The 16548-nt window shown below is 45.4% G+C and overlaps 1 protein-coding gene across 1 annotated transcript; it reads right to left on the bottom strand.

Moving 5' to 3' along the window:
* Nucleotides 1-5828: 5828 nt before the first annotated feature.
* Nucleotides 5829-15464, bottom strand: LOC142768322 (uncharacterized). The gene is made up of 3 exons (XM_075870291.1): nt 15242-15464; nt 7569-7836; nt 5829-5983 (listed from the first exon to the last, which is right to left on the bottom strand). The coding sequence occupies exons 1-3, from the start codon at nt 15374-15376 to the stop codon at nt 5829-5831; spliced, it is 558 nt and encodes a 185-aa protein (XP_075726406.1). The 5' UTR covers nt 15377-15464.
* Between the last annotated feature and the right edge of the window lie 1084 nt (nt 15465-16548).

Genomic DNA, 16548 nt, shown 5'->3' with positions numbered 1-16548 from the left:
GGTGTGCACAAAGAAAAGGCCGTAAAAAGATGAAAAACAGTTGGCCCACCTTGTCTTTGGTATCCTGAGAGTTTGGATGACGAGGCGAATCTTCTGATATTACTCTGAGAAACGCACGTGGTGATTTTCACTGCGAAGTTGTTCATGAAAGCAGGGGCTGACGTGAAGGGCGTCTGTACTCGTCGGCGCTCGTGTAGCGTCTCTCCGTGAGCCTATTCAAAAAAAAAAATTGTGGGAATATGTTCCTCATCCGACACCCAACAACTTCCACTGTCTAACTAAAATTTGGTTTAGGGCCTGCTGAGTGCCCCTTTAAAAATCTCTCGCATCAAAATTACCGATGTCTGTGTCACCGTTCTCTGTCAATCACCCGTTGCTCGTTGTAGCATAGCGCGGCCCGTGGTGTGCAGGTATGTGCCACAAGTGCCTGGAGCATGGTCTCGAATATAGCGCTTGATGTCGTACGCGCCAAGTTTTTCGCGATTTCCGCAGCCAGGCATATGTGTCAAACTCCCCGTAATAAAATTTGTTCAATGGTTCAACCTAAGGAGATGATAGTTATAGCGCGAGAACAAAACGACGACACAGAGACAAGAAGGACACGAAAGGGGGTACCTGGTAAGAAAGTGTGCTTCTTGTCTCCGTGTCGCCGTTTTGTTCTCGCGCTATAACTATTGTCTCCTTAGGTTGAACCAGTGAACAAATTTTATTACGGGGAGTTTGACACATATGCCTGGCTGCGGAAATCGCGAAAAACTTGGCGCGTACGACATCAAGCGCTATATTCGAGACCATGCTCCAGGCACTTGTGGCACATACCTGCACACCACGGGCCGCGCTATGCTACAACGAGCAACGGGTGATTGACAGAGAACGGTGACACAGACATCGGTAATTTTGATGCGACAGATTTTTAAAGGGGCACTCAGCAGGCCCTAAACCAAATTTTAGTTAGACAGTGGAAGTTGTTGGGTGTCGGATAAAGAACATATTCCCACAATTGTTTTTTTTTGAATAGGCTCACGGAGAGACGCTACACGAGCGCCGACGAGTGCAGACGCCCTTCACGTCAGCCCCTGCTTTCATGAACAACTTCGCAGTGAAAATCACCACGTGCGTTTCTCAGAGTAATATCAGAAGATTCGCCTCGTCATCCAAACTCTCAGGATACCAAAGACAAGGTGGGCCAACTGTTTTTCATCTTTTTACGGCCTTTTCTTTGTGCACACCACACGAGACGCTGTTAAGCCTTGCGAAACAGGCCGGTTTCCCCAGGGAGCCGGCGCTGTAAACCCAATGGAATCCACCGCGTCGGCAGGCGACGCGCAAGACAATGCTGCTCATTCGAGGACGATAGACGTACAACACGATGATGATGAATCGCCAGCCCATACCGATAGTGAAGAAGGCTGACACACCGAGAGTGAAGAAGGCTGACACACCGTCTATCACGGACGTCATCGAAAGGCCGGACATGAATCGGTCAAGGACGCTGATGGCGTCTATAGTGCTAGCAACTAGGTAGAACCCGGTTTTCGTAGCACACAAGCCAAAACGCAGGAAAGACAGATTAGTCGCATCGAAAAAGCGAGCAGAATGTCCAAGCTGTCAGCGGGAGACTACAAAATTGTCATCCGACCGAGGGGAGGCCTACGCGTAGTCGCACTCAGCCCAACCGATATACCCAGAGGCATACATGAAGCCGCGGCTACACCACCAGAATTCCGGCACTTCGACGCGATATGCCCCAACAAGACACAGAACATCATGATAGTGAGCACACCAGACCCCGACCGAGGTGACCAGTACAGAAACAAAATGGCAGCATATCCACGGAGTGAATGATGGAGATTGGGGCGAAGAATTCGTCCGTCCATTCGTTCTTGCTTCCGTCCGTCCATGCGTCCATCAGTGTGACCATCCATGCGTCCATCAGCCCGTCCGTGCGTGCGTCTGCTCGTGCGTCCGTCCCTGCGTTCGTCCATGCAGCCGTACCTGCGTCCGTTCATGCATCCATCTATGAATCTGTCTATGTGTCCGTTCGTTCATCTATTTAACACTCAAAGTACCACCATCTCGCATCTTTTCATCATATATTCCCCATATAGAAGCACCGCCATCCAGCGGACATTGCAAGGACTAAACGAGAGGTGGCAGACGCACACTTTCTTACGGCTTGCGTTTCGAGTCCACTTCCCATCTTTAATCACCTCGAGTTCGTGGCATATACTAGTTCACTGTATTCATGGCACTGCGGCCGAACGCTCGCTAAACCTTTCGAAAGCCAAGGAGGTTACGCCCAGCGAGTATGACGTAGCAACCCTTTCTTGTCAGATAGTGCTCAATGTACATGCCAATGGCTGCTAATGGTGATCGCAGCCTGCGCGTTAACTAAATGCCGAATGCTACTGTCTCTCATTCCCCATTACCAGCCATAGACATGTACATTGAGCACTATTTTTTATTGTTCAACAACGCACAGAAGAAGTCTCTCACCGGCACCACCTTGGAGGTCAAATTGTTATACTTGTTACATACTACGGGGGACGAACAGGTGCCATTAGAAAAAGCTTCGCCCCTAAAATCATGAAAATACTTATACGCGGCAAAGAATATGAAGTGGCAGCGTATGAAACAGTGCCAGAAGATACAGCCAAGGGTATCATTAAAAGAATCGCACTGGAAAAAACGCCCGGTAGCGTTAAGGTGGCCCTTGTCACTGAAAGTAACCCCAGCATCATCACAGCGAAACGACTTGGTAATACTACAACGGTCATTGTGCTCTTCAGTGGAAACAAGGTACCCCCCAGTGTGTGCTATGATGGAGTAATAATACTGTGCATGCTATACCGCAAGCAAATCGACTACTGCAATCAGTGAAACAGACTGGAACATAGAAGTGACGTGTGCCCCTACCGCCAAGATGAACTTTGTGCTGGTTGCGGCATTCACAACCCCAAAGACGACCACAGATGCGGCCCTAGTTGTCAAATCTGTGGAAAAGACCACATTACAGCCGATAAAAGCTGCACGGCCAGGTTCAAGAAACCTTACATTGTAAAACAGAGACAATGGGCCAGACTACGAGAACATCAAAGGCAAAGCTAATCTCCACCAAGAGGACGTCCACGAGAGCGCTCGACATCAAGATCCAGAAAACGACAGCAAACAAGATCCCGCTTCGGTTCAAGGAACCGCAGCCCTGCAAGCTCCCACCCCAGTTCCAGGTCGGGATCGACGTCTAAGGGACCAAAAAACAAGATGAGCTGGGCAGATAAAGTACGGGACTTGCGACCGGAGAGAACTCAGGAGGTTAAAAATAATAACAGTAGCAATAACAACAACAGTTAAGAGTTAGAGTGGCTTAAAGATGAAAACAGACGAATGAAACAAATGACAGAACAGATGCAAGCTCAAATAGAACTCCTCATTATGGAACGCGAATGCGGCAAAACCAGAAGCCCTAATATAACTAATACTGTAATGCAGAAGGAAACACCCATAGCCGAGGATCGCATGGAGATAACTACTCCTCCGTTAAAACGAAAAGCCGAAACGCAGAAAACTCAACTACAGATCCCCCAAGCACTAAACAAGAAAGCATCTCGCAACAAACAAGGTTGGATAACATTGAGAAAAAGTAGACCAGCTATTAACCACGTTACAATATATCCTGGAAACCACCACTAAGACGTCTGTTTATTTGATGGCACTAGCAGCCAGGGTAGAAATGCTGGAACGAGAAAGCACCCCAAAAACATCCGCAGACCTTCAGGGTGTAGTCGCGAACGTTCACCAACAACCGCAGGCACTATATCCCCTGCAGGCAACTCCAACAAAACCACCAACCCCTCTCACGCACCCACCTATTTTCACGCCTTCCACACAAATAAGGAACAGTGACGGTGAGGCGTGGTAAAGGACAACTCTGCATGTGGCAATGGAACTCAAGAGTATTCAGGGCTAAAAAATCGGTCATCCAGCAGTACATGCGACAAGGTAACAAGCGAGATGTATTTTACTTCAAGAAACGGATAGCCTTGCCACACTACCGGAATACCAGTCAGTAAGTCCCGAGCGTGAAGAAGGAAATAAAGCTCTCACTACACTAGTAAGGAGAGAAATTACGGTTAGAACCCATAATCTAGTATGTGGATACAACTATATAATGACAGAACTTCTATCTAGGAAAACAAAAGGGAGCATCAGATTTATTCTTAACGTATAAAGCAGTCCGTCAAATCACAGACAGCAATTTCACTCTGTATTTAGGCAGGCCGTGATAATAGCTGGCAACGCCCCGCTCATTATAGCAGGGGACTTCAACGCCGCATACGAGGCACGGGGGTACGGTTACACCACCCCCAAAGGGAAAATACATGATGAACAGCTTACTCTGATAACAGACCCGCATGCACACACACGCATAGGTACAAGCACCCAGCGAGACACAACACCGGTTCTTACAATAACCAGGAGTGCCCCGGGGGCTACATGGCACAACACATTCGATGATTTAGGAAGTGACCATCGCATACCAAACAGACGTACCATTCACGGATAGCGACAGGATTACGGCCATATGTAACATGAGACGAATAGTTGACTGGGTGCCAACGGCGAAACTATACGCAGACTAAACACCAAAGTCACGAATGCAATGAGACTGATTCGCAGGGTCACGTATAAACACCGAGGTATGAAATAAGCCCACATAATTCGTCTAATTCAGGCGATCGTCATAACTCATATAACGTACGTAGCAGCATACCACAACAGGCAAAAAGCTCAAAACTAATAAAATGAATGCACGCATCCGGAAGGTCTACAAACAAGCGATAGGAATACCTGAGTATGCTAGCACAGACCTTTTTCTTACGCTAGGACTACACAATACGCTTGAAGAGATTATAGAAGATCAGCGGATATCCCAGCTTGAAAGGCTCAGTAAAACTAAAGCGGGAAGAAATATAATGAGTAGATTAGGGATCATGTACCATGCACAACATGGTGTCAAAAATGACATCCCTAATACAATTAGAGCTAAGATAATTTCTAACCCGATACCGAAAAACATGATCCCCATTATCAACACGGACCGCCGAAAACACCGAGCAAAAGCACTGCTCAAAGCACACGGCCGGAGCAGTAAATCTCTTTTTGTAGATGCTAGCCCATACCCTGAACGAAAAGCTCACACAGCTGTCGTGATTGACACGTCCGGCATTTATATTAATGCGTGCTGTGTCATAACAAACAATATAGAGGAGGCTGAAGAGGTAGCCATAGACATGGCTATCACCTCCAACAAACACTCATTTATACTGAGCGATTCGCAAGTAGCAATCAGAAATTTTACGCAAGGACGGATTTCACAGCAAGCCCTCAGAATCTTCGTTAATAACCAAGAACTACACAAAGTATATGAATTGAAATACCTCGTATGGTTCCCGGCGCACACAGCGACTGATACACCTAATCCTAACGAGCTGGCTCATGAGTTGTCGCGAGAATTAACCCGCCGCGCAAGCTGACCACACCGCTCGATGATCATCCCTGGCGCTGCCGACGTACCACACAAAAACCGATTTACAAGCTACACAGAATACATGCAACACTACAGAGAAGCAAGGCGCGTTTTTCCCGCCCCTCATCCGAGCATAAACAGGCAAGACGCATCGGAATACCGACAGCTACAGACGAACTGCTACCCGAACCCTGTGCACCTCCACAGGAGCTACCCAAACTTATACCTTGACAATAAATGTAAGGTATGTGTAACAGAAAAGGCGTCTTACAACCATATAATGTGGGAAAGTCCCAGCTTATCAACAAATTCTCCGGAGGTCTTCCAGGAGCAGTGGCGACTTGTGCTGCTCAACTCGGAGGTCCAAGACCAAAAATGGGCTATCCAGCAGGCCAGGGAGGCTGCTGGATAGCCCAGCAGGCCAGGGAGACCTTGTCTCTGTGCAGGCCAGGGAGGCTGCACAGAGACAAGGTCTCCCGGTACCTCATTGTGTGGTCTAGCCCAGACCACAAGCATGCCGGATACTAAAATAAAGTTTATTTATCATCATTCGGTTCATCACGAGCGGAGAAAACGTTTTTTTTTTGTTGAAGCGGCACGAAAACAGGATGAGAGGAGGCGAGCTCGAAACCCTTGCCGCTCCTCCGCGTAACATTCGCAAGCCAAATCTCTTTCCCACCCTCTCAGGCATCCGTCAAAGAGGTCACGTGCGCATGACGTGCCCAAAGAACTCCAACCCCCCCAGAACGCGAGCAGCATCGCTTCGTTGACCAGCGTTATTTTGTGGTCTTCTGCCTGTTTCTGTGGGATGATTTGGAAACGCTGGCTTAGACGCGGTATAATAGATGAGCACAATGAGTGCGTGAAAATGCAGGTACGTTTCACGGTGGTCGTCTCCTCGATGCGCTGATAGCAGGTACACATGCGAAACGCCGACACATTAGCCCCACATCTCGTTGCAATACAGGGGAGAAAAATGAAAAAAAGATGCTTACATTCCGTTATTGCGTGTAAATCCTTATGTAGAGCTGTTTGCGACGTCAGAGCAGAGTCGTCTACGTAGAGGGATAACGTCACTACATGGGCGTGTACGTACGGCCATTCATACGCACACGTCAAGCCCTCACTCTCTGGGCATGCGCCGGCAAAAGGGAGGGGGAGCAGCGTTCATCTTGAAATTTGACTCATATCCACGGCGCATCGGGTTGCAAATTTTGGCAGACGTGATCATGAACGCCTCGTCTATGCACTGCGCTTGTCAGCTCAAAATTGTCAAACCTGGTTAGTGGCCCTTCAAGAAAAAAATGCATCGGCAGCGTTAAGCCGATGAATGCTAAGAATTAACATTAGGGTCCCAGCATAAATCAAACCCGAACGTTGTGCTTGGCGATGCAGTACTCTACCACAGAGCCACAGCAGGCCTCGGAACAATTTCGGTTATGATCCTATGCAGGCGCAATGTTGGTGAAACGTCAGTGGTGGTTGATGTGCTTGTTATTCAATTTTATAAGCGATACATATGCACTTCTGTGTTCTAGACGTCAGGTTGGGTTAACGTGTATTGAATACTTAGGCTCTATCTAGTGTCATTGTCAACGTAGCACTAGCCAGTGCTACCATCCTCGCAAGCACAAGAGCTACGTAGCAGCTTCGAGGTTTTGGTATTGGTGATACCTGTGTTGGCGCTGGCATCGTTAGCAGTTGTTACCAACTGGTTGCATAAAGCATATATTAGTGTTCAACACAGGTTGGTGCGTACAGCATTTGTACATATCTTTAGTGCATTTTCGTGTCGTTTCGCAAAGTAAAGAATGAAGCCGCCATCACCTTCCCTCCACCAAACACTGATTCCCACGGTTAGTGGTACATGCGGTATTTTCCCTGTCAAAAGCATTCGCACCACATCGTGTTACCTGAGTACTTTATCAAATACCTTCAGCATGCTTATGTTTCTGTAATATGTTCTGAATTAGCACAATGTGTGTCGTTTTGTGGTAATAGCGGTAGAATAAAATTTTCTTTCTATCACAATGGCAATCACAGTAATCTTTCAGGAGCTCTGTAGGCAGTGTCACATTGCTCGCTTTTAGCACTGCACGATATGCGATACCTGGACATTGAAAGCGTAGGTTCGCGGTCCATGTGGCGGCGTTCGTGAGCAGACCGTGAACAAGCAGCAGAGGTGTTCTGGATGTAGTGGCGTTATCCGTCAATTTCGAAGGCATGCTGTCCACTTCTAAGATGTAGCCGTCAGCCGTGGTAACATTGTGAACTTCGACATTGTAGCCGAAGTAGCGCATCAGATCAGCCTGTTGAAAAAACTTGATTCAGTTGAAATTATTAGTCAGCGCTGTTGATGCATTAAAGAAAGCGTATTGATTTGAGGCATGCCACAAAGAATTGTCTCAGTTTTGACGTAGCAAACTTACGTTGCCCCACGCTTCACTAGCGGCTGTCTATATTATGTCAAGCTTGTGGTCACCGGCGCTTACACTGTTCTCCTTCGGAATGAAGCGGGCGGTGGGGTATTTAGGCTTACAGAGCGCCCCCTATCAAGTCAACGCAAGGGGAACATATGCGCCCTGCTCTTAGGTTACAAGGGGGGGGCACCCCCTGCGCCCCCTCTGACGGCATGCGCACGCTTATGCTTGTGGCTTCAACCAACATAATACATACCCCGTTGATAAGGTGTTTGCTGAGCGGTGAGTTTTTCAGCTTTATTAGCATGCGCGGTGATTCATTGGCGTTTTACTTGGCATTTATTAGCTCACCTTTTGTGATTCAGGGCCCACAATTGCTTGCGGAATAACGAAAAGATCGTCACTAGATTCGCTTTAATAGATGTAGAGATAACAATAGAGAATAATTTTGCTAAATTTGTGTATTTTTAATGAGTAAAGACGTTACCTATGCCCTCTATAATGAATGGTCGTGGTCCTAGTCATACGCAAGAGAGGACTTTCAACAGCCACCTTCAGGAACCCGAATGTTAAAAATAAACAAAGCATAAATTTGCTGTTGGTCTCGTATTTTCATTACAGGGGCTTTTAGGGGCAAAGCTTCTTAGAGGCTAGCCTTGTCCGGCGTCCAGTGGTGTCCCGGCATTTACACTAGTATGGCACTTTCCGTACAGCCGAAAAAAAAAACACCTGTGCCATTCGTTCATCCGTCGATCCCTGAATCCGTCAACTTGTTCGTCAATTCTTCTTTCCGTCCCCACGTGCGTGCGTGCTTGTGTACGTCCTTCCGTCCATCTGTCCATCCTTTATATTTGTCGGCACCTACAACAGAAAAGTTATAAACCATAGGACCTAGCTCGACCCGCTAATTATTATTTATTTCATGAAGATGCGTTTTTTTTCTTCAAATAAACTTGCAGTGTTCAACCATACTTGTGCGGCCACGTGTTTGGGCACGTGCTTTCAATTATTGCGAGAAAGTTGGCCGCTGAACCATGGTGTATGGCAGTGGTGAAAGTAAGGGAGGGTGGGGGGTGGGGTAATTCGTCGCGGTAGATCAGTGGCTACGGCGCTCGGCTGCTGAAGCGATTATCGTGGTGCTGATCTCGGCTGCGGTGGCCGCACTTCCATGCAGGCATAATGATAGAGGTCCGCGAACTGTGCGATTTCAGTGCACGCTACAGAGCACAACTCTGATGGTCGAAATCTTTGGAGGTCTCCACTACGACTTTTCTCCGAATGATATTGTGGTCTTTGAAAACCACCACACTTCATCAATATCATTACAACTATTATAATTATTATTAAGAGGTCAGATGATTCTGGACTCTCTTGTATACAGGCTGGGCCAGAGACACGCACTTCAAGCATTCTCCCTCGGGATTTACTTTTGCATACCATATTTAAAGTGTTTGACAGGTAAGTATACGGTGCGCTCTTCTTGTAGGAGCACAGACACAAGAAATTGGCATTTTGTTTTTTTTTTCTTTTGCAATAGGTAGCTATTGACCCACCTATCACAGCTGAAAAACTCGTTTGCTCGAGAGCGTGATGACAAATTATTTGAAGTTTGTTTCAAGCCACCCAGTCGCGGTTTCGCTTTCAGAGAGTGCCGAGTGAGGCGTCACCAAGAGGTTTTCTGTGTGAACGTAGCTGGCAACGTGAGCACACAGAATGGCGTGCACACGAGCCCAGCGTTTAAAACTGTTGGCAACCAGGCTCCTTCGGAGGCGCTTCGAATGTGCATGACACCGCAAAAATGCATTGACAATGTACGTACGTAAGTCTTAGTGCTCCCGCGCAAACCAGCTCTCATTCCGTTGAAAATGTCGGTTAGAGCAGAACCACTCGCAAGGACCATGGCAGCGAACACGAACTCGGAAAGCAGATGGTGGTTGGCTGACAACACTGCTACCAAAGAGGCATTTCAGGTGTGGTACCGAGACAGGTATATTACAAGTAATTTCAAATATCTTCTGGGCTATAGTATCTATTGAAATTTCGTAGATGACTTGTTTCTGTTCACATAAATCTATCCCTGAAAGTATCTTGCCTTCAAAGTTTTGTCAGTGATCCTTCAATATGAGCTCTGAAATGTTAAGCGCTTTCAGCAATGAAGAACAAAGTGCAAGATTGAAAACTGGTTTTTTGGTTTGAAGATACCCCATAGAGGTCATCTTATCGTAAATGCTACTAGGGACGTCTTATTTGCCGTAAATATTCATTATGCTGACGTTTGAATCGCGAAGCAAAAACAGCCCCCGATATACTACAGTCACCATTCAGGTAGAAAATTGAAAGTCGTTGACATAGAAATGAAATTGCGGTTTCTCGAATCTAATAGGTTAAATAAAATCACTGGTGAGTATAAACACATATTACATGGAGGAATCGAGGTTGAAACTGTTGCAGGCCTTCCGTATACATGACCGCGGCTGAAGGTGAAAGACCGTCTTTTATGCGCTCTAAAATGAAAACATGCTAACATTTTCAGGGAATGTTTTATTATCATTGATGTGTGAGCTAAAAATTTGCAACAGCTTATAGATAAAAGTTGCCCTTATTTTCTGTGTATGCGCGTCTCAAGTGACAAGCATTTTTTAGCGAAAAGATTTGCTTTTAATTATAATTACTTGCGACCACTGGTTCACACTAACTACGACAGGAAAACATCTCAATTTTCTACCATCGAGCTTTGGAATAGCTTGCCTGTTCAATTTAAATCTGTTCCAACATTTTCATCTCAGAAAACTTATAAAATCTTTTCTTTTAAGTGCTGATTTCTCACCTTAGCTGATCTATATAATTTTTTCACATATCCACATTTGTGCTCTTTGCGTTTATTTTTGTCTCCTGAATAAGTTCTTTTGATATTTTTCATTTTTGGCCAACTTTTTCAACTTCTGTTCCGTATTGTTTCTGTGTTTTATTTGACTCCTCGTTGTATTTTGGTTGGGTACTGTTTCAGAATTCGCTTTTTGCTTTATTCTATTCCCATATTCTAATTTCGTATTTAAACTGTTTTGGCATGTTGCTGCTTGTGTATGATCGCTATTACCACCCGCTAACCTTCTGCGATTTCTATCGAATTCACCTTTGTGGTAGTTCATGACTGAACGTAACGTTTTCAGTATTCAGGTTCTGGAACTCTTATTTGCGAGCAAGTAATATTTAGTTGATGCTTATGCAACCAATGAAGCGAAACTTGTCAACGTTTAAACTGGTGGCTCTATACGAGTTTCTACATATCTACCTGCTTATGAAGCCGAGGACATCTGGGTGCTCTCGTGATCCCCTCCTTAATTTGACGTAGATCAAAATTAGTATGGGAGAGTAAGAGGGCTTAGAGCGTTTGACGAGTGTACCTGGCTGGTCATGACATGAATAACGTGAAAAAAAAAACATTTCCTACATCGTCAAACCCATTCATCCAGGCATACCTGCCCTCCACGGGCCGGGCTATGCGGGCATACACCAGAGGTGATCGAAAGGTCAAGTCTACTCACTCAGGGCGGAAAGAGACATCGAAAATTCACATGCGAGAGCGTTAGAAATATCTGACACCACCATCTCTGACCTGAAGAAAGCAAATAATCAATAGCAGGGTGCAAACAGAAATCAAACCTACGCGTTCTGCGGTAAAATCAAGTATTTTGCCCCAGAGCCCCGCGAGACTTCGGAATTGCTTTGGAGAGCCCCTATACGCGGGCGTAATGTTGGTGAAACGTCAGTTGTGGTTGCAGTGCTGTACATCTAACTTTATGACAATTGCGTATGTACTCCTATGATACAGGTGTCACGTCGGGCTAACATTACTTTTGTACTTAAGCGCCATCCAGTGAAGGTGGTCTATGTAGCACTATCCGAGGCTATCTACACGAAAGCACAAGCGCTGAGCCGGCCGCTTCTGGTGTTGATAATAACCATGTAACTGTTGGCCTCGTTACATAACTGCAAACTTGTTAGGCAAAACACATGCAACATCTCAACATATACCGGTGCTTACAACAATTGCCCGTATCTTTAATGCAATTTCATAACGTTTCGCTCAATAAAAACATTGCACCCATGTCACCTCCCCTCTACATGTTTCGCATAACAACATTCCCATGAAATGTGAGATGTGTCAAATTTTTTCTTTTGCTGTTTATCTCTCTACACCCTCTTTTTGTTCCTTCTTCCCCACCACTGCACTGGGTTCAAGGCGTTAGAAAAATAATGAATGGGTTGAAATATAGATGCTAGCATCTGGTTAGCGTCTCGGCTATCCTCTTCCCTCTTCTCTCTCTAGCAACTGACTTTGACAACTATTGTGTGGTCAGTCCCATGCCAGCTGTATTTTACACTGCATACGAAAACGTTTTTTTTAATAAAAATAATGAAGAATAAAACGTATATGTGTAAAACAAAATGGCATTCCAAGCACTATGATGTGTTTTTGCCTTTGCGACTTTTTGCTTACTCCTCAGGCTGTCAAACCAACGGAAATCTACACTACAGTTCGTGCGATCACGGTGTATGTAGCTGTTGCCTATCTCTGGTTTTTATTGAAAAAATACTGCTTCAAAACAACGTGAAAGGGATGTACAGTGCAGCCCACTGTTAGGGGGAACACGCGAGTGTGCGGCCGACGGTCCACGGGGCGCAATCTGCTGGCGAGATTTGGAAATGCGGAGCAAGCGCACAGATTTGCAAGGGCGGTTCATGCCATGCATCGTCTTCTATTCTCCACCCTGGCACTCGGCACACGCTGACGTCATGCTATGTTTCAGTGAATAGAAAGAGAAGCCGACTATGCTCGTTGCATCAAGCACAAATTCCTTGTTTGTTATCAAAGGCAGCAGGCTAATTCGAGCGTTGTGCAAATCTTATGACCAACGTTTCTGTGAACATTGACACTTTAGGTTACGCAAGTGGTGCGCTTTGTTATCGCATTTACACAATTCTACATATGCGGGTGTAATTCTTCGCTGAACGAATTTTCGGTGGTGCGAGTTCTTACATGTTACATGGCCAGGGCACCATGAGGACGAAAATCTTCTCATAGTTGAGCTCTACAATAAAGAATACAGTCAGAGTTCTGTCGCTGGCGTCATAAACAGGCCACAAAAAAGCGTGACAGTGCTCATGTGCCCCTCCCCCCCCCCCCCTCCATTCACCTGACTTGAACGTAATTGAAAATGTCTAAAGCAGAAGGAAATCATCTCATAGCGTCAAAGCTACTGATAACCTGCGGGCTTCCGTAAACGAAGAGTGGGAGCAACCTAATCGCGATTCATCCTTTACGGAAGCTCTCTACAGGTCTCCGCCTGCAAGGGTGAAAGCCGTACTCGACGCTGGAAGTGACATTACTCGATGCTGAACGAAACTTTTCACCCCCGTATTCTAGAACGTCCCTTCACTTAACGCTTCAACTTCACTTGAGAAAGCCAATGGGAGTGCCATCTCTAGGCACGGTAAGTCACTGCGTATGAGCGATAATATGCTGCGATTTTTGACTAGCGCAGTGCCATTGACAGCCGAGCAGTGACGCAGTGCTCGACTCTGCCAAGTGAAGGGTGAAAGTCGAGTCGAGAAGCGTTTGTGAATACGGGGGTCAGTCTTCTAATGTTAAGAGGCTGTAGATCGGTCCTAGTTCATTTTTTGTTGCAAAGATATGACGAATAAATCTTTTTTCGTGTTTAATGTATAGTTCTACCAGCTTCATGTTTCTTACGGACACATATTAGGGAAGCGCCGTTCGTTTCATAGAAGTGCATTTTATCGCTGTTCGAAATATGAAGCTTTTCCGGTGTGGCTTTAATAATAAAAAAACTCACACTATTGAGAACGTTAACACTAATATTTGCCGGGATGTAACAAGCCAGAGACAGAACATCATCTTGAATCACGCCATATTAATGAAGAGATTCCATACTCAAGTGTTTTCTTAACTCGCCACGATGCTATGGGAGTTATGGGGCTCGAGTGCTGACCTGCAGGTCTCGGGATCAACTCCCGGCTGCGGCAGTCCCATGATCAATAAAGGTGGGAAGATTGGAGGCCCGTGTATACTTTGATTTAAACCCTAGGCATGGTCGAAATTTCTCGGGCCTTCCACGGAGTCGTCCATATTCACACCACTGTTGTGCGATAATGAACACCAACAAATGTAATTATTCGGCATTGATTAACATGCTTCTAAATATAATTGCATGGCTTTTTATAGCATATCAGCTTTAAGTGAGATTCCACAGCTGCGGGTGTGAACCTCATTGTTTCAGAAATTGTGACATACCACAGCAATAAACAAGCTGCGCCTTTTGTTGTGCCTGCTGATTACCTTACGGGGCACAGGCAGACCAGCAGCGACATAAATCGCTCCGCGGAAAAACGAAAGCGCTTGGCAAGCGCAGGAGCGGAAAGTAGCTGCCGAAACCAGACAAGGGTCGCCTTCGCGCTTTTATGCGCGTGCGCCACGATTACAAATCTCGCCACCAGTTCGCGCTAAGTGGGCCACGGCCACGCGGTCGCGTGTTCCCCCTAAAAGTGGACCGTAATGCACGTTCCAAGCTGCGCAGTTGATAGAAAGAACCCTGTGGTTACGCCGTACTCAATGGATGAACTACAATACTTTAAATGAGCAATAACTGAAGTATTGCAACGAGCTCGCTGATCACGTGGGCTACAGCGTCGAACGCCTGATGTAAAATTGCACCCGTGTGTTTAGTTTTGTGTGCATTAAAAAAAACATCGTGTAGTCCAAAAATGCTACAGTGCCCTTCAATACCTTGCCATTTATCGTTTTCTTAGTGTGACTCGACTTCCTGACAGTTTAGGCGGGTTAGAACACGCAAAAGCAATATCAAGACGGATAAAAACGCTGTCAGATTCGGTTAATTATGGCTGACCTCAGAATGATTAATGGTTTATTGGCCAATCAAACACTCTCTGCATGTCCATTAGTGTAAGGGCAGTTAGTTTCTGCATCACTGTGTCTCCGAGTGGATTGCTATTCTTAAGTTAGTACAAAAAGATCTTCATACACATTGCACTTGCCATGTCAACAGCACCAACTTACGTCAACTTGTGTACAAAGAAAAAAAACGCATTATTTTCATAAGAGAACTGAAAGCCACAGAAGTATCTAGCCCACGCACGCACACTAACATCTATATATAAATATGTACAATGTTCGATTGTTGTTCAGTGCTAAAAAAATCGCGAGAAATCTGTGCATCACCATGTTTAGTGCAAATCCTAAGTATTAACATACCGGGGGCAGCATTGCCTGTTCAGCTACTTCAGTGGCCTCTGAGCTTGTGATCGTAGAAGAACTGAGCAGCAAACCAAGGCACATTGCCAGGCGCAGAAGTGGGATCATAGCGATGTCAAATTTAAAGCACGCCATCTCTTTGAATTTCAGCCTCAATGAACTGCAGACTTCACCTGTAGTGTTTCCTGCACGGGTGTATCCGGACACTTAGGAAGTAACTGGTAAACACGACTTCCTTTTAAAACATAATTAAATTGACAGCGTGGCCTGCTCTTTAACAGTGAATGGCAACAATTTTCGCTTGTCGGTTGATGATGACAATTGAAAAAAAAATGTTCGGAACACCTGGCATTTTGCTGATTCCGCTTTTCACGCAAAATCGACCAATAAAAATTAGTCTCTTACGCTCTCACCTGGGACAGTTTGAAAACAAAAACCTTTATATTTATCCTCATCAGATGTACTGATGTCTTATCAACAGCGAAAGTTTGCGGGACGTTGGATCCACAACAATTGCGAATTTCTGCTATATCAGTGCTTCATGCTTGGAATCAAGGTGGTGACTGTACAGGTCGGAATGCCAAGTGCAGTATAGAACATTAATTTCGAAATTACACTACACGACAAACCGGGAATTCAGCTTTATCGAACATTTCGTGCCCTACAAGCTTTTGCTGTTGATAGTACTTCTCATTTTATGTACTTTCAGGCAATGAAAGCTCGGCGCTTGATGTGTTAGAGGCGTACATCTCTTGAACGTAGCCTTGTCTAACGTTGCGGTCAAAGTATGTAATAGTAACTAAAGTCGAAGGATAATTGATACACACACAAAGAAAAGGTTTCACACTAAACTTCAACGTAGACATGGTCTAATTTGAGATCGCAGTGCCTGGTGAAAGGACCCATCAAGAAGATTAGAAGATTGAAGATATGCTCTCTACCATACAGTGCGAAGATGTTAAGGCTTCTCCCTACACAAATACACACGTCGAGCACTATATGTATAAAAAATAACCCCTAATAAATTGATATCTTGTCACTGGTACAGACAGTTGGCTCTTGGATTCTTATTCGAGACATGCTCCACTCCAGCAATATTCAAAATCCTCCTTGAATTGGCCAAGACGACTGGAAATAAAAACAAATTTACATTTCTGTATACGCTTTGTGTCAATCAGTTTACAATATATGTGGTAACGCTCTGGTAACATGCGGTTGCTCATGGATGCAATACCTACAAAGTCACCCATTCGTCAGGATTCACTCCGCGAAGATTTGTCGATTTTTCAAAGTAACATATGCCACTC

The sequence above is a fragment of the Rhipicephalus microplus genome, chromosome 8 (assembly GCF_043290135.1).
Source record: "Rhipicephalus microplus isolate Deutch F79 chromosome 8, USDA_Rmic, whole genome shotgun sequence".
Classification (NCBI taxonomy): Eukaryota; Metazoa; Arthropoda; class Arachnida; order Ixodida; family Ixodidae; genus Rhipicephalus; species Rhipicephalus microplus.
This window is presented reverse-complemented; position numbering and strand designations above follow the sequence as displayed.